The following is a 26,650-nucleotide window of genomic DNA, read 5'->3' on the forward strand; positions in this document are numbered from 1 at the left end:
GCATGTTGTGGCTGAATAATTTGGGTATATAATCAATCAGAAGAGTGCACATGGGAATTTGAATTTAAGGGCCCAAAAAATAATATAATTCAACATATGGTTAAGGGACATAATGAAAACACTTTAACAAGTTATATATGACACATGTTAACTGTGAGTACTTGTCTCCATCACATAACATAAAAGTTGATGGCCCATAGAAAATATTATTGAGGTGCTGTTGAATCCACCCTTTTCGCAATAGGTATGCAAGCCCCATCAGATTAATGTGCGTCATAGTATTTTGATGAGCTACCAAACACTGTTGCACCAATAAGTCCATTAACCAGTTTATTGTTACCATCTAAAAAGTGTTTACAATCATTAAAAACATTTATTTTTCATATTTCATTTTTTTAAAAAAAAATCAGTTTTTGTGTTTTTAACCCCATGTTTTGATTATGTTTTGCTCAAAATATGAAATTAATGGATTAAAAAGCTTACTCTAGACATAGGCCTCGTCAGAGACAGGTTTCGATCCTGTGACCTGCGGGTTATGAAGCCCGCCACGCTTCCGCTGCGCCACGCCGACTTTTTTATTATAATAATCAGTAATTATATATATATAATTTATTATGCACATTTTTTTTCTTTGAGTAAAGAAGTTATTTATTAAATACTCATCAAGTCAATAGATACAAAAGTGCAAAAACAAAGCACTTGATTCCACATTTGCAATAATCTGGCCATGGGTCACATCTCGAGATGCAAGGGCATGAGCAACTTTATTAGCGGATCGTGAATAGTGATGAACAATGAAATCAGTTTCATGACAGCAAACTTGGCGAATACAGGAAACAATTAGAACATCAGCATAAAATGGAAATGGATGGTTAATGGCCTTCACAACATTCTTTGCATCAGTCTCAAGTATGCCTTGATTCCAATGATTTTGAACAACTTTGATACTTTCACGTACTGCTAATAATTCGGCTACCTGTGACGAGAAAATTCCGAAAATTCGAGTAGCTTGAGTTAACAATACAATACCTTGGGCATCTCTGATGACCACTCCCACTTCAATAAATGCAGTCGATGGTGGAATCGACGCATCAACATTAATTTTGAAGAAACCCAATGAAAGTGCACTCCATATTGTTCGACATGCTTGCAAAGGAGTCATGGGAGAGGCAGTGGGTTGACATGATAAATATTGCACTAGTAGTGTACCTGCACGATTAACAACATCACCAACTAATTCACACCGCCCATGAAAAACAAATTGATTCCGGTTTATCCAGATACTCCAAAGAAACCATTGCAAAGATTCCAAGATCTGTACCACTAGTATTCTTGACAACGCACTGCCAAAGATCCATAAAACTTGAACTGTGAAATCCAAAAAGTAAAGGTCTTAGTGCTGAAGAATCAGGATAAAACATGGGCTTTGCAGAAAAGATGAGCCTCGTTGTATTATAAAAGCCCAAAGGTATCAGTCTATGAGAGGATAAAAACAATAAGAATCTGATATATTACTTTTTTTTAAGGATATATAACTTTTTTTTAAGAGATCCTAAATTCATTGAATATTACTGTAGTACCAAGTTGATAGCTATTAAAATTATACTAATAACCGGAGCACACAAAAAAAAATTAATTATCATAGATTAAAATTTAATTTTTGTAATCAAGAAATAAATGGAAGAACTAATTTATCAAATTGAAACATGAAGTAGTGGAGATGTTAGAATGAGAGTTATTTTTTTGGTTAGTGGTTGAGAATGAGGAAGATAATATAAAAAACTTTTAAATATTTAAATTAAAAAAAGATAAATCATTGTAAAACATGAAAAATAATCGTGAAAGAATATTTGACATACTAAAGCAGTTTCTATGATACCCTCAATTATTATAAAATAAAATAGATAGATTAGATTTTATAATGTTTTTTTGCAATTTTTCTAATATAATATATGATATATTTTTATTTATTTACACTTATAATAACGAAAGGATTTAAAAAAATTAAATTTATCAGAGACAGGTTTCGATCCTGTGGCCTGTGGGTTATGGGCCAACCACGCTTCCGCTGCGCCACTCTGATTTCTTGAACAAAAGATGAAGTAAATATATATATATCTATAATATATTATTCACATTTACTAAACAATTATCTCAGTCTATTTCAGATTTCAATCCCCAAGAGTCTAATAGATGATAAGAACCGTTTGGTTTCCAAAGTAAAGTGAAAATCTGAAATAATCGCCAATGGCGTCAACATTTCCACTCTCTCTGCAACCAAATTTCTCATCAAAACCTGTAGGATCTTCTTCTTCTTCTTCGAGTGGGTCTGCTGTGGTAGCTCTCCCGCAGCGGACTTGTCCATTTCTGGGGTGTGCAAATAGTCTTGGATGGTGCAGAAGCACAAGAAAATTGGGAACCAGCTGCGGTTCGAGAACCACTTGCTGGTTCAAGTTCGGGAAGAATGGAGTCGATGCTGAAGGTGCCGGCATTTATGGTAGTCAGTCCCGCGATGATTTCGACCGCGATGATGTGGAACAGGTATAGTATATATCTCTGCTGATTTTGTTCTTGCTTACGCCTTAATTGTTGGCAATTGTTTTCTGGGCTTCCTTTTGTGTTCAGTGGCGATTACTGTGGTTTTATATGTTGGCCGATTTTTACGGACGCTGTTCTTTTTCGTCAAATTGGGAAAACAGAATGTGAAAAAGATTTAACATTGAGTATTGCCTAATCTTTGATAGTTGATACTCAATGGCTGATTATTTTCCATATTATTTTAGAACGCCGAAAATGCAGGTTGAATGCTTTGGTGTAGCCGTGTAGGTAATGGATTCGGAGGTGGATTTGAGGGCAAAGATTTTAGTTTTAGAGAAATTTCACAGAAAATAAAAACTCCTCTGTTTTTGCCCTGATTTTCGTAGGAAAAGCTTGCGAAAGTATGGTTATGGCGATATTATTTATGTCAATACTGGATTCCCATGCAGTACTTTCACTTGATTAGTAGAACCATAGAGGTAGTTTTCGATTGATTGAATATTTACTGAATACACCAGTTAGATATCCATTTCAAGCTTGAAGCTGCAGTGTAGATAGAATTTAAGCTACAAGATGGGCAAATCTTGGATTGCTTGGATAAATGCTATAGTATCATTGATAACAAATTTAGATGGTTTAGTTTGAATACTACGTAGTAAATGTTGAAGGTGAGGACTGTGCATGTTATGATTGAAAACGAGGCAATAAAATATGTCGTCGAGGCTTATCCAGTATAAATTTTGAAGTTGATGCTGCATTGATAGATTCAAAGTGTATCTCCTCATCTAGATCTTCTAATTAATAGTTTTAATCTTCTTAAAGAACATGGTCTCTATGACAATTTGAACTTTTTGAGCAGTACTTCAACTATATGGGCATGTTAGCTGTGGAGGGTTCATACGATAAAATGGAGGCTCTATTGAACCAGAACATCCACCCTGTCGATATTTTGTTATTGATGGCTGCTTCAGAGGGTGATAAACCGAAGATCGAAGAGTTGATGCGAGCTGGAGCTAATTACACCGTCAAGGATGCACAGGGTCGGACCGCGCTGGATAGAGCAACCAGCGATGAAATCAAGGAATTTATTCTTGGCTTTTCTGTGCAAAAAGCTTGATGATTCTTGAATCGCATATCAAGACTGCACTTTTCTGTCCCTAAAGATTTTATCTTGTCTTCATGTTGTATTTGTTCCCCAGATCAATCGGTGGTTGCTGTATAAATTTACCTTGTGATCGGTCAGTTCTCTAGCTAAACTTGTAAGATAAGTTTGAGGGCTTTTTTTGGTTGCTCACTGAGTATATTTGCGGACAGACACCAATGGTTATGTGTTTTTTTTTTTATTGATAGTATCCTTTGTGTGGTTTACAGACATTGCGTTTAGCACATTCAAAATAGAACTGGCTTCTTTGGTCGGTCTTCTTTTAAATTATAAATGAGCTGAGTAATTCGAGTGAAAAGTTTGAGCCATCCATGTTGATCTAGGAATTGATATAGGATTTATATGAATCTACTGTTATAAGAATTGATCAATAGTTAGTTGATAAAGAAATATATGCATCACATTCTCAGAATCTCGCATATGAAAGCTAGCTGTTTCACGTTTTGATAAGCTGTAATTTTCATTTTCACAAGGTTTGTTTCTGTCCGCTTGATGTTCTCCAAACATGCGCAGGTGTTTTGTAGAGGTCTTCTCAAATCCCTTTCGTATATACACTGCAAATTTGTATCTTTGCAAATGTGTAATTACTAGTTACATACGTGTGTAATAGGCCTCGTATAATAACTTATGTGCGATAATGATTTTTAAATTTATTTTTCTAAAACACAAGCAGATACTGCCAACTATTGGCTCCATATCTTTCAGCAGGTCCCTAGGTATTTTACATTTGCATGAATTTACACACGTGGAAGCTCGGTTTCAATGGTGATGCCACCTCTTCGACCCGTTTCCGGTTCGCATGTGACTCACATTCCACGTTCTCGCCATGCAAACGCTTCACTCCACTACAAATACCACCCTCGTCCCCTTTCCATTCCCTCACAACAAACATAATTCAGTATATATCAAACAATCAACTGCAAAAAATATAATGGCTAAAGTCATCGCTTTCGCCGCTCTCTTTGCCGCTCTTCTGGCCGTGGCCAGCGCCACCACCTACACCACGGTGGTGACCACCACAGTGGTGGATGACGTGAACCCACGTGGCGGTGAAGATTCCTGCATGCAGGAATACGAACAGCAGCAGAAGATGAGGCACTGCCAGATGTGGATGCAGGAGAAAATGGGAGGAAAGTACATGGATGTCTCCTTCCTTAGGACTGCTGTGAGCAATCCGATGGGTGGCCAAGGGGAGCACCTCCAGCAGTGCTGCCAGCAGATGGAGCAAATCAGCGCTCCATGCAAGTGCCAAGTCATGAAAATGATGTGGAAGCAGCAGAGAGAAGAGGGAAGCAAGGGAGAAATGCGAGAGATGAGGGAAATGCTGGAGAATCTTCCACAAATGTGCGGAATGCAAATGCGTGAGGAGTGCCGCCTCAGTTCTTTCTGAAGTACTTACTAGATAGCCCACGCTTGCTTGCCTTCATGCCAAGAGATCAATAAAGTTGTGCCTCTCTCCCCGCGAATCGTACGTCGCGCCTGGTTTATGGTTAATGTATGCAATAATTAAGTAGACTTTATGCATACAATCGTGTGTGTAATTTTTACTGTAGTAGAGTTTTGCAAGGTGGTGTACGTGCATGCAGCGTGAGTGTATCTTCTCCGGTTTCGGGTTGAATAAAATATGTCTTTTTTTTATAATTATTCTTGATCAGCAACTTATGAAACATTAATTAACATGTTGATAAATTAAATGCGTGACGTACGATTGAATATTAAAGCCATATTTCTTATCCATCACCAGAAATAATTTTAACGAATGTATATTGACCCCATTACTCATGATTAACTGCATGGGTAATTCATGAAATTAAACCCTTTTCAAAGTCCCAAACTACTAGCTAATAGAACTGTGTATATTTCTCGAACAGTTGGAACTCAGGAATATTCGAGAAGTTGCCATGATTGTGTGCCAGCAGATGCATGGGAGGAAAACGAACTTGGAAATTGAAGTTTATCGTGAAAAAAGCTTTTGTAAAGAGTATATCTATTAGATACAATTAAATAAAGTTTATAAATAATGGATTTTTATATATAATTTTATAACGCTTTTTACTCTTTATTATAACTTAGGAGAGAAAATGTAAAAATAATCGAGCATATATACATCCACATCATGAGTTATCACTCTTTTGGTTTAGTACATGTTACCCGCAGAGTAGTGTCTTGCGGTGGGTTATCATTCTTCTGGTTTAGTACATGTCACCCGCAGGGCAAGTTTAGTACATGTCACCCGCAGGGTAGTGCCCTGCGGGTGATATATAATTACATGATTGGTCACCCTGCGGGTGACATGTAATTACATGATTGGTCTTTTAATATGTAATCACATGATTGGTCAAAAAGAGATGTGGAGATTTTTGTTTGTTTTTTTTTTGGGGTTAAAAGGTTACTCAGACCATAGTATATCCCCTTGTAGTGTATTTTTTTTTTTTTTTTGAAGATTTCAATTTAGTTACTAATTGTACAAAAATAAATATGATATATGATTTAGTAAGATAATTCTTTATATAAAATATGATAATTTAACCATCTCTATAAAATTAAATATGAAGTTAGATTTAGTAAGATAATTCTTTATATAAAATATGAGAATTTAACCATCTCTATAAAATTAAATATGTTTAAAAGTTAATATATGAAAGGGTAAGTTTGAAATTAAGAAAAAAAGCTTCACCAAAAAATGCACTTATTATTCACCCTCTTGTTTTATTAATAGTTTAGATGTATCATCTAAAATTTCAATACCATGTAGACGATGTCAAGGGTAGGGCCGGGTATGGTATGATATATCGTACCGAACTACGATACCGTATATCATACCGTATCGTATCGGTATGAATAAATTCATATCGGTACCATACCGAATCGAATTTTCGGTATGGAGAATTTTTATACCGGATACCGTATCGAAAATAAAAAAAAATTCGGTATATCGACAAATTTCGATATATCGTGAAAAATTTTAAAAGAAAAAATAATTTCGGTATATTCGGTATACCAAAAAAATTGAGATTACGATGCAACATCCTACGAAAAATAATAATAATATATATATACTAATTAGTTACCACGAATTCAATTTTAAAAATTATAATTTTTTAATTTTTTTTAAAATTTTAAAGGTTGTTAGCCATGATTGGTTTTGTTAATCTCTGTGACTACGTACGATTGGTCTTTTACACTTTATTTAAAATTAATTAGCACAAAAATCTATATCTTTTACAAACTAAGTCTTAATTAAATTTACCTTGAGCTAGTTCTCAAATAAACTTCAAGCGTTTTGTTTAAAAAAAATTTAAGACGTAAAAATTTTGTTATTTTTTGTTGCATAATAGGTAAATTCTTGGACTAATACAATAAACTGCATGTTAGTATTTTCATACTACATCTAAAAATTAAATTTTAATTTGATTTTGTGAAGTTTATATATTTTATAAGCCTTACACATCAAAATCAATTTTAATCGCTTTGATTAAACATTCAAGTCAAGGCCTCAAGGGAAGCATGTACTGATGTACATATTCAAAACAACCCTTTTAATTAATAATAATAATGACGCGCGACAAGGGGCCATTGTTTCCTTTAAATTTTTTTTTTTATTTAAAAAAAATATCGTATATTAACTTAATAAGTGCAATAAATTAAGATTTCGATTCCTTTTTTGAAAAATAAAAAATTTCTTTCAATAAAGATTTTACAAAATTTTTTTTATGAAATCGTCTGACGACGGATTAATTTTATAATGAATTTTTGATTTGATCTGATTTATAAAAAAATATTACTTATATTATAATTTATAAATTAAATCGATCCCGAATATCACTTCAAAAATATTGTATTAATCAATAAAGTGACAATTATTTAATTAGGTTCAAGAATTATCAATCGCCCTAATAATCTATCATTTGAGTTTTTTTTCTTCTTATAACTGAATATACATTTCATTGTTCGAAAATTTATATTTCTAAAAACATATATAATCAGATACTGCCAAATATGGGAGTGTTAAATGATAATTCGTATCATGTATAGAACCCAGGCATTTGCATGAATTAACACACGTGGAAGCTCGGTTTCAATGGTGATGCCACCTCTTCGACCTGTTTCCGGTTCGCATGTGACTCACATTCCACGTTCTCGCCATGCAAACGCTTCACTCCACTACAAATACCACCCTCGTCCCCTTTCCATTCCCTCACAACAAACATAATTCAGTATCAAACAATCAACTGCAAAAAAATATAATGGCTAAAGTCATCGCTTTCGCCGCTCTCTTCGCCGCTCTTCTGGCCGTGGCCAGCGCCACCACCTACACCACGGTGGTGACCACCACGGTGGTGGATGACGTGAACCCACGTGGCGGTGGAGATTCCTGCATGCAGGAATACGAACAGCAGCAGAAGATGAGGCACTGCCAGATGTGGATGAAGGAGAAAATGGGAGGAAAGTACTTGGATGTCTCCTTCCTTAGGACTGCTGTGAGCAATCCGATGGGTGGCCAAGGGGAGCACCTCCAGCAGTGCTGCCAGCAGATGGAGCAAATAAGCTCTCCATGCAAGTGCCAAGTCATGAAAATGATGTGGAAGCAGCAGAGAGAAGAGGGAAGCAAGGGAGAAATGCGAGAGATGAGGGAAATGCTGGAGAATCTTCCACAAATGTGCGGAATGCAAATGCGTGAGGAGTGCCGCCTCAGTTCTTTCTGAAGTACTCCATAGCCCCACGCTTGCCCCTCATGCCCCGAGAATAAAGTTGTGCCTCGAATTTGTGGAATTAAGTAGAATTTATGCATACTATCGTGTGTGTAATTTGTACATTTAACATGGTGGAGCAGCGTGTATGAGTACTGTACTGTACCTTCTCCGGTTTCGGGTTGAATAAAGTATGTCCTTATAATATTACTGCGACTCCAAGGTTTATAATTATTTTTCTTCAACATATCTATGAATTAAAAGCTTGGTGATTTATCTACCCATTCTTCTTGACAAATGAAGACAGACTTAATTAAAGAAGATATAACTATTTACTCATGTATGTAAATGGAAATCCGCCCATTTAATTTGTATAAGAATTCAATTTCCCATAGGAAGTGGATTTTAATTAGACCAAAATCAAGAAATGAAGCTGAAGCAAATCGAAGTTCATCATGGATCAATAAGAATATCAAAAAGTCTTATGCGTGTAGCGAAGTTCATGATGGATCAATAAGAATATCAAAATGATCATGGATCAATAAGAATATCAAAATGGATCAATAAAAATATCAAAAAGATCAATAAGAATATCAAAATGATCATGGATCAATAAGAATATCAAAATGGATCAATAAAAATATCAATAAAAATATCAAAAAGTCCATAAGGGAAGTTGATGGAGTAGGTGAACTCTTGGATCAATAAGAATATCAAAAAGTCTATGTGTGTAGTCCGGGAAGTTGGTGGAAGTTGATGGAGTAGATAAACTTTTGATCAAAAGTTAGAAGTTCGATTCCTTCTACCAACAGTTTTTTGGATTAGCTTGTCACATAGGGCTTTTGTGATTTACCTGATTAACATAGTTTTCAGGCTATTGCGTTAATATTTACCTAGTGCGCATCAAAGACAGCGGCGGCAGGTTCCACGTCAAAAAAAAAAAATCTATGCGTAGTTTTATGAATTGAAAATAATGAGTTTGAAGTCTTTTAGTCTTGAAATAAATACCTAAAAACTGAACAATGGATCAATAAGAATATCAAAAAAAGTCTCTGCTTGTAGTTTAATGAATTGAAAATAGTGAGTTTGAACTCCTTTAGTCTTGGAATAAATATCTAAAAAATAAACAATGGGTGAGGTCTCGGTTCTAAAGTATAAACCGTAATAATTAAAATAAAAAGATTATCGTGGGGGAGATAAAATTTAGTTTAGATTTACAAAAATATAATGCCCCTTGATGATGTCTGAGAATTAAATTTGCATCAAGATCTCATATAATTTCAATGCCACCTATATTCCACCTCCTTTTATCGCTGAGAAAAGACTATTTTTGTGAATTCCAACGGTGATCTTCTCCAGTGCTCTTCTAGGTTCCTCTCCGCAGAACCTTCTATCGATTTGCAGCTGATGGTGTTCTCGTTGGATTAACAGATACAAATGCAACACTCTTCTTTGTTGGGCTTTTAAGTTTCACAGGCTTAACAAGAGGAGCTGTGCTACAACTAGCAGTCAATGAACCATATTCCATCAAGTTTTCCCCAGACGTTTCAGATTTATGGGAAGCCAAATCCAAACACGACGATCCAGCACTTTGTGTATCATTTTGAAGATGCTTTTCAAGATGGCTCGCTGAACTTTCTTCACCATCAATCGGTTCTGCGGAAACAAGCTCCGCATCTATGGGATCGGATTCATCCGCTACACAAATAAACAAGGGAAAAAACATAATGCAAACATACCAAATACATTAAGCTACAAGAATTACATTCAACAGAAAGAGGAGAAAAGGAAAATATGAAGACTAATGTCCACAAAAACTTCAGTACCCCCGTCATTAAATAAAGTACTAATTTAATGCATCGCATTTACTTTAGAGGATATACCTCCCAGGAAAGCATCAATATTGTCGTATTGTATATTTGACGGATGAATCAATACATCTTCTTGGCCATCCTTCTCTTGACTTTTAGATTCACTTTCATTTGTCCTCTCGACTAACACATACTTATCTATTTGCCAAATGCAGTCTAAAGTCACGGTAGCTTCCATCTTCCCAGGATAATATTCTCGAAATACCTGTATATAAATGTAACGAAAGCAACTTTTGAAATCAAATAAATGTGTCGCATCAGAGAAAACTCGTTTGCATGAACTAAAGCAGACTAACCTCAAATCCCTCTTGGTTTAATTTTATAGTATGTTCCCTTTGAGAAATAGAAGAAACACAATTATAGACAAGAACAGCATCAACAAGTACCTGCGTACATGATCGAGGCAAACAATGTTCAAAAAAACTTTTCTAGGATTAAAGCAATGAACGTGACAAAAAGATGCTTAAAGGTTGTGAAGTTCGGGGTGAGTGCTGCAAGATACACAATCACACTTACTTGTTGAACTAATACTCGAATGCGTGCAAGCACAGCCAATGTAGTCAGGGAAAACTTCATAAAAAATGATTGAGCAAGCAGCGTAGATATCTCCCTAAAAATTGTTAAGAGAAAACATTGACAAAAGAACATATTTGTTGATTTCGTGTACATCACAACTACATATAATGATAGAGGCTAAACTAAACACCAAAAAGCACAAAAAATTTGTATCATGTAAAATTGTGTTACAAGTATTTATCCATCCTGAGAATAACATGCGAGATGGAAAATTGATAGCAACAGACTGTAGAGAAACATAATTAGTCATTGAACAGGAATACGAAAGCATTATTGCGGCATGCAACAAGAAAATAAAAGCTATTGAAGTAAAATAAGATATTAAATTATGTCAGCACGCTGTTACTAGGGATAAATAACACAAAAATCTTGTGAAAACTAAAAAGTAGTTGCAGATATAATATAAAAACTGGGACTATTAATGCGTGCAACCATACGACATACGATATTATGACGTGGAAATGGATCCAATGATATCTAGAAAATTGTCATCAATGGTTATCAGTAAATAAAATGAAAGGATACATAGCTGCCCTCAATAGGGGCTCGACCATCTGCAATAAAGTATAGTCTATGTTACAACTAAGAGTACATTGGTCAGACAAAAGGAAATTGCAAGTTTTATGGGAAAAACCTGTGAGAGTAAGCGGGCCGCTCCCAAGAGCCTCTCCAAAAAATTGAATTTGCCACCATCACACCGTCTCCTCTTCAAACTGAAGATGCAAAAACAGCAAGAAATATGATACAATAATCTCCTTTCACATGTAAAATTGATCAACATACAAAGAATTTATAATCAAAGTTTTATTACATCACCAACAGATGAAAATGAATAATTTAGTTTGTTGTAATTTTTTTATTCTCCTTGGCATATGATAAGAAATAGGTATATCTTAAATAAGTTTTAAGAGGTCCTCCTTCCAAAGCTATATTAATCTAGTGAAATATTCATACATCAATATGGGAATGCCAAAAAAAAAAGTGGGAAACACAACAGAAGCCTTAACCAAATATAGTGTCTTCACAAGAAATTTTAACTAATATCTGGACCCAATCACTTAAACTGTGTAATTCGACCCTGTTTTGAACTCCCCCAAACTACTAGTAAATCACTGCTCTAATTGATTAGCTAAGAACTCAACAGAGACGATATACATAAAAATAATTATAAACACTAATGAATATTTGTCAGTGAGCATAAAATGAGCTCTGAAAACAACATTAGATTTCACAAGTATCTATTTAAAATCACAAGGGTCGCCAACAATTAATATAACTCAAAGGGGATGAAACTTTGTAAGACCTATGCATAAGGAATTCAACGGAAGTCGTTTAGAAAATAAGAAAAACTGAGAATAAATAAAAGAAAACATCAAAAAATGAATACAAGACCTTTCCAAATGCTGCACCTTTTGTTTTGGTTTATTCCCGCTGATCACCAAGAAAGAGGCGTCCAATATCTCCTCTAAGTTCCCAGATTTCAGAAGGTTCAAATCTCTTCGAACCTACTCATTAAAAAAGAAAAAAGCCGTTACTCACATTTACACAAAAAAGAAAGATGACTTGCCACTTCCAGCCAAGCCACGTTCATAAGGAAGCGAAACTAAACCTTCAGCACAAATTGAAAGTAAGAGCATCTTCGATGTTGATTCTTGTGTTTATAGACAATTCTCTCAAGAATAGCACTTTCCGTTAGGAGCTGACCTAGAAAGGACTTCAATCTCTGCTCAACTGTTTCAATATCTGTAGCCATATGCATTCAATCCGTCTCCGGCACCCAAGAAAAAAAAGCCAGAATAACTCCGAGGAATTGAGAAGCTGCGATGATTCTGAGCAACAATTGGGAAGATGGGTTGGGGACAATCGATTCCGTCCAAATGGGAGAAACGAACATGCAAATTGAAGTTTCTGAGGTAAACTGGTGTAGGCTGGTAGCTGTTCTCCCAGGTATGGCAGCGCGCGGGATCGGAGCGAAATTTGGGGTTAGTGGTTAGGGCTTCCGAGTTTGTGACTCCTCTGTTTTAAAAAAATCAATTTTAAAAATAACAATCAAATAGAATAGAACAATAGAGGCCAAATTTGGGGAATTAACCGTGGTCAATTTTTATTTTTTTTTTTTAAATGACCTCCCCTAAATAGAGAATAATATATAAAATAACAATTTTTAATAATAGTTTTTTTAAAAAGGATATAACAAAAACAATCTGAATATCAATTAGCTTTGTGTTAAACATTGATTCTATACAAACGAAAATTAAAACAACGTGAAGATAAATAAATAAAAATAGTCTTGTGACATAAACGATTAACAAAATCTAATAATTTTTATATATAAAAAATATTTTTTTTTCATAAGACAATAGAATCGTGATATGGTTCGTCGAAGTTTTTTCGAAAATTAATTTGAATTATTTGTACAAGTCAACTTTTTTAAAGTATCGTTTAGTTTGACTGATAGGATAAGTAATATATAGATAAGAAATATAATGTTAATTAAAAATAAATAAAAAATAATATTTAATGTATTATTTGATTTGATGGATAAATTAAGATTTACTTGATTTAATTGATGTAAAATTAATAATTAATAAATGAATAAATAATATAACGAGAATAACGCAAGATTGGATGAAATAAATTATACATAAATTAATAATACAACAAACCAAACAATACCTAAAAATCTACTAATTTTTGCACAATTTCAATTTTAATATTTTGTGTTCAAAAATCAGAATCAAATTGTAAGATCCGATTTTAAAACTAAACCAACAAGGGGCAGCATAACATAACAAACCTGATTTGATTCTACACAATCATTTTTTGGGGGATTTAATAATTCATTAGATAATTGATTATATGATAACATGGTGACTTTTGATTACTAGTAGAATCGGAATACGCATAAAAGAATTGAAACCTATTTTAACTCAAAACGCATAAAAGTGGCTCCCCAGCATTAAGTGGAGTCATTTTCACAAAATTTACAAGATAAATACTGTTTCTATGCAGAGCTCAAAAGAGACCAGCTTTGGAAATACAAGTCATACACGCGGTAGTAGGCTTCAGAATGTTAAATCAAAATGGTGACTTCTGCTACAATATTGCTCCATAGTTTCAAACAGACAAGGGCCGCGCGAAGCATCATCAGGCCGAGTTCTCATGTAGCAGAACATATTCACGGCTACAAAACCGAACATCAAGTAAACACCAAACAGTCTGGGAAAATAACAACAATCTATATAAATTGTGGTCTACCTGCTGTTCCCAAACTTCAGAGTATCTTTTTCGAACAGTTCATAGTATCGTTGAGGTTCTATTTGATTATCCTGCGACCGATGTGTCTTAAGTGAATTAACTGTCCGAAGCAATTAGCAAGAAGAAAATAGGAAGAAAATATTTGTGGGTTATTGGGATGAATCACTCACGTTAATGAAGGTTCCATTCGTGCTCCCAAGATCCATAACATAAGGCCTGGGTCATACACGAATACATCAAAAGTTACTGGAAAAACTTTAATTGGCTGAAAAGAAATCAAGCGGAAAATCCACAATACTACCTGACTTTCCTAGACGTGGTACCATCTGGGTTCTCCTGCTCCACTTGCCTGCAAAAATATGAAAATACTTTACTGGTGCAACATGAATTTAAGAAAGTAACGAGTTTGAATTCTGATTCTACCGATACTGAAGAACAGCATGTTGCTTGCTGCAGGATGGATGGTCAGTAGGGATATCTGCAATCCTCCTCTCTCTTCCAAAAAGATAGCAGCTTTGCCGATGAACATAAAGGGGTTCTGGACATCAAAAGTCGTGGAAGTATGAACTAAAGCACATGAATCTGGATTTGAAAGGAACAAAATAAATGCGTATAGGTAAATCACATGCCCGACAAATATTTACCATTAAGTACTTCACCACCCTTGAACACATAAAATCTCCACCTAATGTCAGGTTTTCGAGCATCTGGTGCCTCGTTGAACAGCAGCGTTATACCTGACAAGGCTCTACGCGTGTTAGACTAGTAATAATATAAGTGGCAAGATTTACCATGTACAAGGTCAGAATTGCGTACTTCCATCATTAATTATCGTACAGAGTATGGAGATATTAAACAACCGGGTGGCAATTCCATCCAAAACAATCGTTTCTATTTTATCCCATAGCAGCTTATTTTTTACAATTCCTAGCCTAGAATAATAGAAATGAACTCAAAGAACTTCGAACTTTCATCCTCATTTGATCACCCTACATCATGAAATCACATGATGGAAAAAAGCTGCATGGAAGGCAGCTATATGCTCGCTTCACAAGAAATTTCATGGCTTACAGCCTTATACACAAAAGTACAGTATCAATGCAGTGCAGGTCAATGTTGAAAATAATCTATCAAAGCAAGGAAAGAGGATAACAACCATTCAATCAATTTCATTCATCACATGCTCTCTTCTGCACCAACCAACTAATCAACACTATCAAATGAAACAGACAATTCAATCAAAAAGTTCACCAAAAAAGAAGTAGCCACGGCAACTTCTAAAATTCTCTACTTGGGAGTTAGCTTTAGTTTGTACCTAGTTTGTCTGTGATAGGTATGAGAGAAGGACATGTAAGATTAACAAAATATAAAACTGAAAGCACTAGGAACATCTATGAGGGCTAGTTGATAATGCCTATAAAATGATAGATGATTTAACACTGCTTCGTAAACAATTTTTTGCAAGTTTGATAAAAGCAAAACAAATATTCTTCATTGTAGACGGTTAACCCATGTGACAGAAAGCCTAAAAATCTTTAGAAGATACCAAACATTGAGCATGGTGAACAACTCAAACAAGATGAAGATCATAATTATTTTTTTTCCAATTCTCTCTATAGGTTCACAAATCACAATCTCTCCCACTTTGACCACAATCAGAAGTGGAATACAAAAGAGCATATTATGTTTAGATGCAGACTTTTAACTTGATTGGACAGACAATCAAATATTTACCTCTGAATCGATTGGTTTCAGCGGCAAGCTTTCCAGACAGCTCAAATGAAGGCTTTTGCTGCAAATGTAAATAGATTCATATGTGTATAATTCATGCACAAGTCACGGATGCTCATATTTTTCTAAACTAAATACGTAGAGAATAAAATTGAGCTCAATGTTTAAGCAAAAGTAAGTAAGAAAAAAACAGATTAAAAAAGGCTTAGGCGACTATGAATGAAATAACTATGTGACATGGAAAATATACCTTTTCTTTGGCTTCCAGCGTATCTTCAGCAGCCTTCATTTTAGCTAATGAATCATTGTCATCGTTCCTGCTTGCACAAGAAATAACATTGTAAAAGGATGCAAAAGCTAAAGCCGTGCAGCAGCTTACTACACACCAGAGAAACAAATCCCCTGGGATTCTAACCTCTCTCTTAAAAAATGAGATAACAATAGATCTGAAAAGGCGAAAAAAAGAAAATGTAATGGACTTCGATGATTGAAATATCTATCCAAGCCAAATCTCACAAAAACCAGAAACTAGAATTAACAAACATGATATTTCTTGAAGCATGAATGTCGGTGATCTTAGAAGATAACCGATCCAACCTAAATGCACATATAACTTGCAGTTCTCAAAAGCACCCAATCTACTTGTTATCTATGTAAAGGAAAAATTGGTGAGAGTCACTGACAGCTAAAATATGCATCTTGAGATGCAAAATTCAAGTATTAATGATTGTAAAGAGGTGCCTCACCTCTGTTCAGCATTTCTTGGGTATGCTCTCTGCAGAAATACAAGAAACGATCAGATGACATCCTTCCCATTATGTCAAAAACAATACAAGTATACAACTAACAGTTATTTTGAGCCTTTTCAGAAACATTGAGACCAAAGATATTTTTTTAAAAAAAATAATTGAATCAAATTACCTCTACACTATTAATAGATCAGTAAGTATATTCATGACAAACAATATTGCAGAAAATGTTTAAAGGGTCAATTAAATTGTGAAAATGAGGGTATAATATCAGCATCAGATACGACAATGATATAAAATATTCACACAGATAAATAATTAGACTGGAAAAGTACGCTAGGAATTACCAATCTGTGCACCTTGCTGCTTTTCAAATGAAGAGAAAAAATTATTTCATCAACATACATATCTAATTTTAAAAATGAAAATCCGCAAAAGTTAGTAGGTTTCATCAGATACCCGGTCGCGTGCTCTATCATCTGTAGCTGAGGGTGATCTTGATCTGTGTTGACCTCTATGGCGACTATCAGTTGGTGAACCTGAGCGTCTGCGCCTCGATTTAGAAGAACCATTGTCAATCGCATCCCTTCCTTGCCTTTTATCGGATCTCTGCACCGGCAATGCCCTGTCATAATCCCTTTCCTTGTGTGTGGCCCTGTCGCCGTTTCTACCGTAGTTTTTGTCATGCTCCTTGTCGCCCCCTTTTTCAACATCTCTGAGACCTTTACCTCTCTTCAGCCTTTTACTGCGTGGCGAAGGAGAGCGAGCTATTGGGGAACTAACTGGGGATTTGGTTCGTGACGAAGGCTTCATTGTGTAATGAGGGGAGGATGTGAAACCCTGGTGTTTAAGGGTTACAAATATTAAAATCTTGGTTTTAATTGATTTGATTATGGGTAAACCTTCAAACTTTATTTTAACTCTCTAATCATAATTTTCTTTATTTTAATTCCCTAATGGTCCCCATTTTTGAATTAAATATTATTTAGCAATTAATTCTTTGTACGTGGCATTGTTAACCTATCGAACCAGTCTCGGTCATGCAAGACTATCAGTTACGCAAGGTTTCCAACCGATATACTCTGAATTAGGGTCCAACATGCTTTCGTAAGATGAAATAAATTCAAATACCTCTTTGACCAAAATGTTGTCGGGTCATACCTGCCGAGTTTTACGAAGTGCTCCTCACACTCCAACCATGCAGTCGCAACAGATGGTTTCTGCACAAGCTACTTCAACGACACCCAGCACAGCCTTAATTCATTTTCTACCTTAAGACATATGGTATATAAATTTAATTATAAAATATGAGCATGAAAGAACAAGAGGCTTTAAAGAAATTATTCAGACATGATATTATTACATAAATCAACTCCTTTGAAGAGGAGAAGACAACTTGTTTAGCTACTCATAGTAGCCTTGTTCTTGTAATACATAAAGAAAACTTAATACAATAGAGAGAGAAATATTACAACAATTTATTTGTAAGAAAACTGAAGGGAATGATCGATGTCTTCAGCTTCCTTGAACGCTTGTATTTATAGCTGAGGTTCCACTCGTTTCACCGAGAAACTTCAGGGAATCTTACAGCTATCTTCTCTTTCTTTATGCCATTATTGATGACATCTTTTACTAGTGGAGGAGGCAGTTGTCTTGTATTTTTTATGTCATTATTGATGACATCTTTTACTAGTGGAGGAATCACATGTCTGCCACTTTCTTTTGGCTTTATTCTCCTCACATGCCTGCTTTATTGTTGTCGGGGCATCTTTTGCTTTTGAAGTAGGCCCCTGTGAAAACGCATCTTTGGTGGTCCTTGTCCACCTTTGCTTGTCTCGGAAAAATCTTTTTGATCCATTCGGGGTCTGAAGTTTTTTTCGAATTTTGGCTCCTTCTGGTTGGGACACTCTGGGCAGATGTTCTCTGACCATCTTCCGATATGAGCCATGTTACAAAATTTTTGGCGAGTCTCTTTACTCCCCGGTAGCTTGTTGTTCCATAAAAAGTTTTTCTTTTTTTCGAAGAGTTCTTCCGCAAAAGCCGTAGTTTTTTCCTGTCATTGTGTTTAACAAGAATGATCCGTTCACAGAATTCTGATAAAAATTTGAACAAAAACTTGACCTTGTCCATCTCGGTGAGACAAACCCAAATACCCCATGCCCTTCTGGTTGAGATTTCATTTTCTCCAAAAGTGGACACTAATGGTATTTCCTCAGGAATAGGGTCCTTAATGAATCTTTGATTATTCATGTCAGGTCTCCTTAGCTTGATGAAATGAAAGGGTTCGTGTGATCCTTTCCCTGTTGGTTCTGGAGCTGCACTAAAGAAATATAATTCAAGCACATCTCCTCTGAACAAATGGTCGTTATTTGCCCATGTTTCTTGGACTGCTTCCTGAATCCATTTGGGTAAATGTGATATCTCCGGGAAGCTTGGTGACGTTGTATAAACTGAGGCCAAGGCTCCAAATTCATACAAAAGCTTTACATCCTTAGGATTGACATTGTTTTTTAGCCATATCCTTGGATATATCCCTGCAACATCAACCCTGCAAGTGTTAGGGTTAATTTCACTTCTTGTACTTAATTTCTCCCACCTCTGTTGATAAACCTGAAATGGAGAAATAATAGCTGGATTAGTATCGATCTTAGATTTGCCCTTGTCAGTGTTGGGCCTAAGATTGATCTCTTCCTCTTTTACCCCAGAGGCGGAGGGTTGACTTGATGAGGAATCCTCATCAATTGTTGCTTCATCTAGATCATCAAAAGCTGATGATAGATTAACACTTGTTTCTTGAGTTTTAGCTTCCTCAACATCTTGTTTTCCAACCGGTGGTTGTATTTTTTGTTTTTGTAAAACCAATGGTTTTAGCATATCTTGTTTATGAGAAACCAATGGTTTCTCTATGGCCTTCACAATTGGCCCTTGAATAGCAGCCCATAGTTGTGTTTGAGCTTGCATGCATCCTGTAATTCGATTAGATACTTTGATCCGATCAGCTTGTTGTAACATGCCGGCCATTTCAGCATTAATGGCTAACTGGTTGAACTCGATTTGAAGCAACCCAAGGTGTTCCCTGAGATACCTCTGCATTTTCATGATGGAATCCACGTCACTGCCTTCCATCTCTTGTTAAGAAATCTGCAAGAATATTTTCATGAGATTTAATAATAACAATATCAAAAATATAATTTTGACATAATGCTTGCCATCTTAATAACCTAGCTTTCTCAGGTTTAGATTCAATCTTATTTTTTAAGAAAGCTTTTACCTGAGTGTTATCAACCTTTAGCGTGAATTTTTTAGCAAGTAAAAATAATGGCCATTTTTCGAACGCCCTTTTAACTGCATAAAATTCTTTTTCGTTGATATGCCATCTGATGGCCTCTGATTCTGAAAAAAGACCGCTACAGTATCTGCATGGTATTTCTCCATTCGAAGTGATCTTGGTAAGGACTGCTGCCCACCAATCGTCACTAGCATCCGTAAATAAAACCAGATCATCTTCATCTTCGGGTATAACCATTTTTGGGAGATTCTTACATATCTCCTTTAATTGGTTTACCCCTTGAGTATGGTCTTCGGTCCATATAAACCTAGCATCCTTTTTTAACAAAGGCCTGAACACCTTTCTGTACATTGCTAGGTTGTTAATGAACATCCCTGCGAAATTAACTACTCCAAGAAAACTCTGGAGTTGTTTTATGTCTTTGATTTTATCTGAAAAATTGTTTACCTTTTCCACAATATGGGGTTGTAGAATTATTCCAGTTTCATCAATCTCAATACCAAGGAATTCAATTTTCCTTGTTGCTATGACTGCTTTCTTTTCAGATAAGACAAGTCCTTCTTGTTTACAAATTTTAGAGAAAATCTCTAAGTGTTTAACGTGTTCGTCTATATTTTTTGATGCTATAAGAATATCATCAATATAAACAAACATAAAGTTGAAATAATCTTTAAAAAGGTTATCCATCTTTCTTTGAAATATCTGGGGTGCATTAGCCAATCCCATAGGCATAACTTCCCAAATATAGTGTCCTTGTGGAGTAGAGAAGGCTGTGAATTTCTTACTGCCTTCTTCCATTCGAATCTGGTAAAATCCATACTTACAATCAAATTTTGAGAACACTCTAGCATTTCGTACACAGCTAATTAGGTGTTCTTTACTCGGTATGAAGTATCCGTCAAACTCCAGGATTTTATTAATACCTTGGTAGTTAATAACTAACCTGAGTTTCCCTCTTTTTATTTCACCATGATTTCTGACCAGAAATCCTGGGCTGCTATATGGTGAAACTCCTTCTTTGATTAGACCAAAGTCCAAATGTTCCTTGATAATTATTCTCATATCCCTTTGATCTGTTATGTTCATCGGGATAGGCTTATATCTGACGAATTCATACTTTTTGCCTTCCTTTAAAGTAAGACTAGCTTTGAGTTGATTTCTATCCCAACATGCCAAAGGATGCTCGTTGTAACTTTCTTTGAGCCTCTTTTTGACATCTTCAAGGGATACCTTATTTTCTAACTCTATATCTCTGTGATTTAGAGTCACCTTGAGAAGCTCCATATCCTCTGTTTGGAGTTCTTGTTCTGTTGTTATTTTCAACATGGTTTCTCCAAACCTTCTTGGATCTTTCATTTTTGGGTGAAAAAATTGTCTTTTATCACCACGCTGGCTGCGAAATATTATCGAAAATTGTCGATAAAAAGCAACTTTGAGTCTTTGAACGATAATTTTATGATCACAAATTGTAGTGAACATAAGTCTTCTTGACTCATTGTCTTGTGTGTACTTCTTAAACATTTGTAAGAAGTTATTTTCTAACAGGATATCAGCTCCTGTATCATGGAAATAGATTGGTGGTGTCTTTACCTTGTACCAAGGTGTTTGACCTGCTCCTCCCATGAGGATTTCTGCTTGTTTTATTCCTTTGCAAAGAATTAAAATTCTTCTAGAGAAATCCCGTCCAGCAATTTTTGGCAATTCTTATTCACATTCTTCAGAGAATACTCCTCTTTTTGCTGTACAAATTTTTGCTCCCGAGTCAATATAAGCTGCAAAATATTCAGCCTTATATTGTTCATACAACATTCCTATTGGAATGTATATGGAGAAAGGACTTGTTGTCATTTTTTAAAGGGATTACTAAATGGTCCTGCCATTTTTAACAGACTGTGTTGCAACTCAGTAATCCGATTAAGACTTTTCACCTTTAGTTTTCCTAAGGCTTCAGAAGGTAGAGTATGGTTACTTCTTTCTACTTCTTCGATGCGTCCTAGTAAATCATATTCATGACTTACTAATTTTAATAGTTGCTTCTTCCTCTGTTTGTAAACAGAGTTTTCGAATCTGTTTAAGGGATTGTCCCTTATCCAATTCTCTTGGTTTTCCATCTCGTAGAATTTTTTATTGAATCCTCCAAGTCTTCTCTTTTGCCATAAACTCTATTTCTTTTTCAAGGCGTTTCCATGGTTTATGGTCCTCCAGAAATTCTAGGCCAAGAATGAGCTGATCCATTTCTTTTTCTCGAATTCCACAGATTTGAACTTCCAATTCTCCAATATTTATCACTCCTTGGTAAGTTCCTTTTTTTTGTTGTTTCAAATAGTAAATCGAATTACAAGGGAACTGATTCCGATGACTTGTAATTTTGAATACTATTTTCACTTCTTTCCATTCTTCTGGAGATCTAAGTTTTCATATTATAGAAAACTCCTTTTCTTCTGGTGGAATTTCTTGAATAGGAGATTTGTCCCATCTCCTACTTGTCATTCGGTCTCATTGGAAAGATAACCTTCGGGGTTCTATTTTAAGGTCTCTGTATAGAACAGGCCTGTCTTGAATTTGAATGTCTGTTTCCTGAATTAAAGGAAACTCGATTTTTTCCGGGTATATTGCATGAGCAACTTTCCCAAATATCTCTGGAATTTCAATGAACTCATTTCTAATAAATAATTCAGAATGGTGAGTGTTAGAAATAGCATATGAAATTTGATATGTAATAGAATATGGCCTATTACCTTCCTTCATTAGCCTTTTTTCCTTGAAGTTTTGATGCAATGTCAAGGCTCGACTAAAATCTCTATCAGCTAAATTGTAGGCTATTCTTGGATAAATAACTCCCACAATTTTTCCTGCGCACAAATTTCCTGAGATAGTTCCTAGAACCGCATCTTGTATATTCCTCATTCTTTTATCGCATACTACGATATCTATGGGTGAATCTATTCCTTCTTTAAAAGTAGCTTTGATCATAATCTGGATTGCTCCAATATGAATCCAAGACATTGTCTTTGCTACTTCTGCTTTTAATTTTTGTAATTCTTCTCGAATTTCTTCAAAGGAAATCAACTGCATCTCAATTTGATTATTGGTTAATTCCATAGGAATCGACATTTCCCTTCTGGATACCTTATAAATCAAATTATGTCTTCTTTGTCTTAGCCCTAGGTTTCCTAAAACTCTTTCAACTTGTCCAGCCGAAAATCCTTGGTACTTCTGTAGTGTTGGATTTTCTCTCATAATCCTTTGAACCATATTATGAGATATCGTGGTTTGACTAAAGAACCCAGCCAAATTTTCATGTGTTTCATGTCGAAACACCTTTTCTTTACTCTGATTCTGATTCTGATTCATCCTCAGAAACTTCTTGACTAAATAATATCTCTTCTTCGTATATGCTTTCATCTGAGGGGATATCCTCAAATTGATATACTTGGACTAGATCTTGAAAGAAAACCGCATCATCCATATCTGGTATTGCTTCAAAGAGTTTGACTCTTTTTTCTCGTTTTCTGGACAATTTGTAGATATATGTCCTTTTGCTCCACATGTCCAGCAGTTGCAATCCTTGAAACTTTCACTTGCTCTTGTATGAGTTATTCTGAAAGTTTTTCTTGATGGTGTTCTTCCCCTGCTTTTTGATGAGCCTGTTGCTGGGGACATTCTTGTAGGTCCACTTCTTCTATCTGATCTATAGGATCTGGCTTTTTGTTTGGACCAAAATGTTCTTGGTTTCTAAGAACTCTTCATTTTTTTATTATAGGGATTATTTCTGAATTTCTTCCTTTTAAATCTCTGTGTTCTGTTTTTAATGATCGTTGGAAGATCATTTTCTCTACAACACAAAGGTGTACGCTTATCTATACCCTTTATTTTCTTGTAATTCTTTTGTAATGCTGCCATATGGCACCATTCTGCCAATTTTCCTTTCAAAAAGGACGGGCGTCTTGCCAATGTATCAATATTACCTGGAACGTATTCTTTAATCAGCATTTCTCTCCAGGGACTTGGCATTTTTGCGAAAAATAGCTGAATAACTACATTTTTCTCGACTCCCGAATTCCATCTGTATTTAGTGAATAACATAATGTATTCATCAACTAAACAGATATCATGTAACTCGAGGCTATACAGAGCTTGAGTATATCTTCTCTTTTTCTCTGTATCTTGATTATTGAAATAGTCTACCCCTATGAATTGTGCTTTAAATAGGGTGGTCATTCTTTCTCCAATCTCGCTGAGGGATTTTCCTGCTAAGATTGATTCCTTCGTATCTGGCATAGTCATCTCCCATGCGATCTTGACAGATCCCATTAGACTCATTTCTAGAAGTTTAATGAATCCTTCTTTATTGAGATCTAATGTCCCTGCTGCAATTCTCATAGCTGACGTCCAATCATCTATAAGATCTTCTCTGTTTTTGAAGTCCAAAACATCAAGGTTTAACATAACCCCATAAGGATGTATCGGGTCTAAAACAGTTTTTCCATAAGGAGTTTGATGTAGTGGTATTTTACTCCTTCTTGATCTGGTTCCTGCTGGATGTGAATTTTCTTCCACATGGAACTCACTATGTGGTTCTTCTATTTTTACCACATATCTTGGGGGATTTCCCATGAGTTGTTCACCCTTAGGGAAATTCATTTTTAGATCTATAACTTTGAGATTCACAAAAGAATCCACAAGATCTTGTAGATCCTCGAGATTTAATCTTTCTAAAGTAGTCATCAGATAGTATTTTTTTCTGATACTGTTTTTATAAGATTAATCATCATTTCATCATTAGTTAAAGGTTTTTGAACCATTTTGGTTTTACCTTTCTGATGTAACAAAGGTTCGGTACCAAACGAGAGTGGTAACGTTCCTCCTGTATTTCCTTTTCTAGAACCAGAAGTATGTTATAGGTTTAGGATTTTATTTTGAAGATCCTTTAGAGTTCCAAGAATTTTTTCTTGTTTCTTAAGGATTTCTTCAATTTTCCGAGGTATTTCATACAACTGATTGCTGTAATATTGTACCGTCTTTTGAATTTTTCTAAGATCTTCGGAGAGTTTAGAGAAATCTGGGGTAATCTCTAAAAATTTAGAGTTAGAAATCATTTTTCTTTATCTCTTCAAAATTGAGAGCATTAGTCGCAACCTGTTGTAAATAATCTATTGTGAATAGATTAACTTGTTTATAGGATTTCGTATGAATAAAATCCTCTTGATTCAAACCTTCGTTTGAAGTCATTTTTTTGTAAAATCTTCTCCTCAACAAAGAAAAGCATGAATTAACGAATAATATTATGTCTGAATAATTAACCTAAAGCTTTGATACCAATTTTCCGCATAATTTTTTATACCGCAAATGAGCACAAAATCTCCATATTCAAGCATAAAACCTTTACAAGTTAAGCATAGAACCTATAGATTTCAAGCATAGATTAGCATAAATCCAGCACAAGAATTAAATATTAAAATATTCAAGTTTGGTGGTCCTAGAGAGTTATAGTAAAGAATCTTTTACCTATGGAGTTATAATAAAGTTAGGAAGGGTATTAGGGATTTTAGGACAATTCACTCTTTGATTATTCTACCCAGATAAATTATTATAAAAAAATATTAAATTTTAGAAGTTTGAACTTTGAATACCAAAATAATTAATATACAAGATGAGGTAAGCGATCAAATTCTAGATAGAGTCAAATCTATTCAAATTGTGAATATCAACATTCTAGTCAATCTCAAACTCTTATTGGGTGTCTATTAAAATCGTGGTGAAGGGGCGCCGGTTGAAAAAGTTTATGATTAAAAAAAAGGACTTTGGATTTATTATTTTTTTTAAAAAAAGGAGTTGACTCATTTCATTATAATTAAAATCAAATTTTTATTAGTTAAACTAATTAATCACTTTATTTGATTTTTGCCACGAGTTGTCTTAATTTTTTCGCAATGGATAGACCATGGGTAGACCATTGTAGACCCTGAAATTTTCAGGGTAGATCATGGTAAACCGTGGAGATTTCTTGTTATTTTTTACTAATTAAAATAGTCTTATTCTCATTTGTGAATTTTGTAGGTTATGGTTACAGTTATCATGTTCATTTATATGGTAGATGGAAAGCGAGTGAAGATAACATATATAATAATAACGTATAATTTTGTAGGTTATGCATTATCATTGATCATTTCTATCTATAATAATAATATAACATGATCATGAAATCATTTGATTCCTTTGTCAAAATATATATCATTATATAACATAATCGTAAAATTAATGGACTCATATCTTAAAATATGTATAATAATATAACATAATCATGAAATCAGTTGATTCATATGTCAAAACATGTATAATCATATAACAAAATCGTGAAATTAATGAATTCATATCTTAAAATATGTATAATAATATAACATAATCATGAAATCAGTTGATTCCTATGTCATAACATATATAATCAAATAACATAATTGTGAAATTAGTTGATTCATATCTTAAAATATATATAATAACATAACATAATCATGAAATCATTTGATTCTCATATCAAAATATGTATCATTATATAACATAATCGTGAAATTAATAGATTTATATCTTAAAATATGTATAATAACATAACATAATCATGAAATCATTTGATTCCTATATCAAAATATGTATCATTATATAACATAATCATGAAATTAATGGATTCATATCTTAAAATATGTATAATAATATAACATAATCATGAAATCAGTTGATTTCTATGTCATAATATGTATAATTGTAGTGACCCTGCATGATATCACCTA

The 26,650-nt window shown here is 34.6% G+C and overlaps 6 protein-coding genes across 6 annotated transcripts; 3 read left to right on the forward strand and 3 right to left on the reverse strand.

Annotated features, from left to right (window-relative positions):
- Positions 1 to 263: 263 nt before the first annotated feature.
- On the reverse strand, positions 264 to 1,162 carry LOC140894488 (uncharacterized). The gene is made up of 2 exons (XM_073302987.1): positions 700 to 1,162; positions 264 to 343 (listed from the first exon to the last, which is right to left on the reverse strand). The coding sequence occupies exons 1-2, from the start codon at positions 1,160 to 1,162 to the stop codon at positions 264 to 266; spliced, it is 543 nt and encodes a 180-aa protein (XP_073159088.1).
- Positions 1,163 to 2,192: 1,030 nt separating this feature from the next.
- On the forward strand, positions 2,193 to 3,913 carry LOC140866551 (protein LHCP TRANSLOCATION DEFECT). The gene is made up of 2 exons (XM_073271567.1): positions 2,193 to 2,541; positions 3,398 to 3,913. Exons 1-2 carry the CDS (start codon positions 2,248 to 2,250, stop codon positions 3,653 to 3,655), a joined length of 552 nt encoding a protein of 183 aa, XP_073127668.1. The 5' UTR covers positions 2,193 to 2,247; the 3' UTR covers positions 3,656 to 3,913.
- A 718-nt stretch (positions 3,914 to 4,631) lies between these two features.
- LOC140894493 (2S seed storage protein 1-like) lies at positions 4,632 to 5,090 on the forward strand. The gene has a single exon (XM_073302992.1). The coding sequence runs from the start codon at positions 4,632 to 4,634 to the stop codon at positions 5,088 to 5,090; it is 459 nt and encodes a 152-aa protein (XP_073159093.1).
- Positions 5,091 to 7,947: 2,857 nt separating this feature from the next.
- LOC140894495 (2S seed storage protein 1-like) lies at positions 7,948 to 8,406 on the forward strand. The gene has a single exon (XM_073302993.1). It carries the CDS (start codon positions 7,948 to 7,950, stop codon positions 8,404 to 8,406), a length of 459 nt encoding a protein of 152 aa, XP_073159094.1.
- Positions 8,407 to 9,536: 1,130 nt separating this feature from the next.
- Positions 9,537 to 12,847, reverse strand: LOC140865291 (uncharacterized). The gene is made up of 8 exons (XM_073269885.1): positions 12,448 to 12,847; positions 12,231 to 12,343; positions 11,473 to 11,551; positions 11,364 to 11,392; positions 10,779 to 10,872; positions 10,559 to 10,648; positions 10,275 to 10,467; positions 9,537 to 10,089 (listed from the first exon to the last, which is right to left on the reverse strand). Exons 1-8 carry the CDS (start codon positions 12,595 to 12,597, stop codon positions 9,782 to 9,784), a joined length of 1,056 nt encoding a protein of 351 aa, XP_073125986.1. The 5' UTR covers positions 12,598 to 12,847; the 3' UTR covers positions 9,537 to 9,781.
- An 896-nt stretch (positions 12,848 to 13,743) lies between these two features.
- On the reverse strand, positions 13,744 to 17,427 carry LOC140863477 (FHA domain-containing protein DDL). The gene is made up of 10 exons (XM_073266935.1): positions 17,036 to 17,427; positions 16,574 to 16,602; positions 16,078 to 16,144; positions 15,831 to 15,888; positions 14,741 to 14,833; positions 14,520 to 14,634; positions 14,398 to 14,445; positions 14,267 to 14,312; positions 14,097 to 14,167; positions 13,744 to 14,022 (listed from the first exon to the last, which is right to left on the reverse strand). The coding sequence occupies exons 1-10, from the start codon at positions 17,387 to 17,389 to the stop codon at positions 13,986 to 13,988; spliced, it is 918 nt and encodes a 305-aa protein (XP_073123036.1). The 5' UTR covers positions 17,390 to 17,427; the 3' UTR covers positions 13,744 to 13,985.
- Positions 17,428 to 26,650: the final 9,223 nt, after the last annotated feature.

The sequence above is a fragment of the Henckelia pumila genome, chromosome 4 (assembly GCF_033568475.1).
Source record: "Henckelia pumila isolate YLH828 chromosome 4, ASM3356847v2, whole genome shotgun sequence".
NCBI lineage: Eukaryota > Viridiplantae > Streptophyta > Magnoliopsida > Lamiales > Gesneriaceae > Henckelia > Henckelia pumila.

What these genes read in the sequence shown, in the direction of transcription:
- LOC140866551 (XM_073271567.1), top strand. Translation starts at nt 2,248, where the DNA reads ATGGCGTCAACATTTCCACTCTCTCTGCAACCAAATTTCTCATCAAAA. An exon ending in ACCGCGATGATGTGGAACAG is followed by an intron (nt 2,542 to 3,397) that starts GTATAGTATATA and finishes CTTTTTGAGCAG; the next exon opens with TACTTCAACTATATGGGCAT.
- LOC140894493 (XM_073302992.1), top strand. Translation starts at nt 4,632, where the DNA reads ATGGCTAAAGTCATCGCTTTCGCCGCTCTCTTTGCCGCTCTTCTGGCC.
- LOC140865291 (XM_073269885.1), bottom strand. Translation starts at nt 12,597, where the DNA reads ATGCATATGGCTACAGATATTGAAACAGTTGAGCAGAGATTGAAGTCC. An exon ending in ACTTTCAATTTGTGCTGAAG is followed by an intron (nt 12,344 to 12,447) that starts GTTTAGTTTCGC and finishes TTTAATGAGTAG; the next exon opens with GTTCGAAGAGATTTGAACCT. An exon ending in CGGCCCGCTTACTCTCACAG is followed by an intron (nt 11,393 to 11,472) that starts GTTTTTCCCATA and finishes ACTTTATTGCAG; the next exon opens with ATGGTCGAGCCCCTATTGAG.
- LOC140894495 (XM_073302993.1), top strand. Translation starts at nt 7,948, where the DNA reads ATGGCTAAAGTCATCGCTTTCGCCGCTCTCTTCGCCGCTCTTCTGGCC.
- LOC140863477 (XM_073266935.1), bottom strand. Translation starts at nt 17,389, where the DNA reads ATGAAGCCTTCGTCACGAACCAAATCCCCAGTTAGTTCCCCAATAGCT. An exon ending in CATGCTGTTCTTCAGTATCG is followed by an intron (nt 14,446 to 14,519) that starts GTAGAATCAGAA and finishes ATATTTTTGCAG; the next exon opens with GCAAGTGGAGCAGGAGAACC. An exon ending in ACCACGTCTAGGAAAGTCAG is followed by an intron (nt 14,313 to 14,397) that starts GTAGTATTGTGG and finishes TGTATGACCCAG; the next exon opens with GCCTTATGTTATGGATCTTG.
- LOC140894488 (XM_073302987.1), bottom strand. Translation starts at nt 1,162, where the DNA reads ATGACTCCTTTGCAAGCATGTCGAACAATATGGAGTGCACTTTCATTG. An exon ending in TATTGCAAATGTGGAATCAA is followed by an intron (nt 344 to 699) that starts GTGCTTTGTTTT and finishes AACACTTTTTAG; the next exon opens with ATGGTAACAATAAACTGGTT.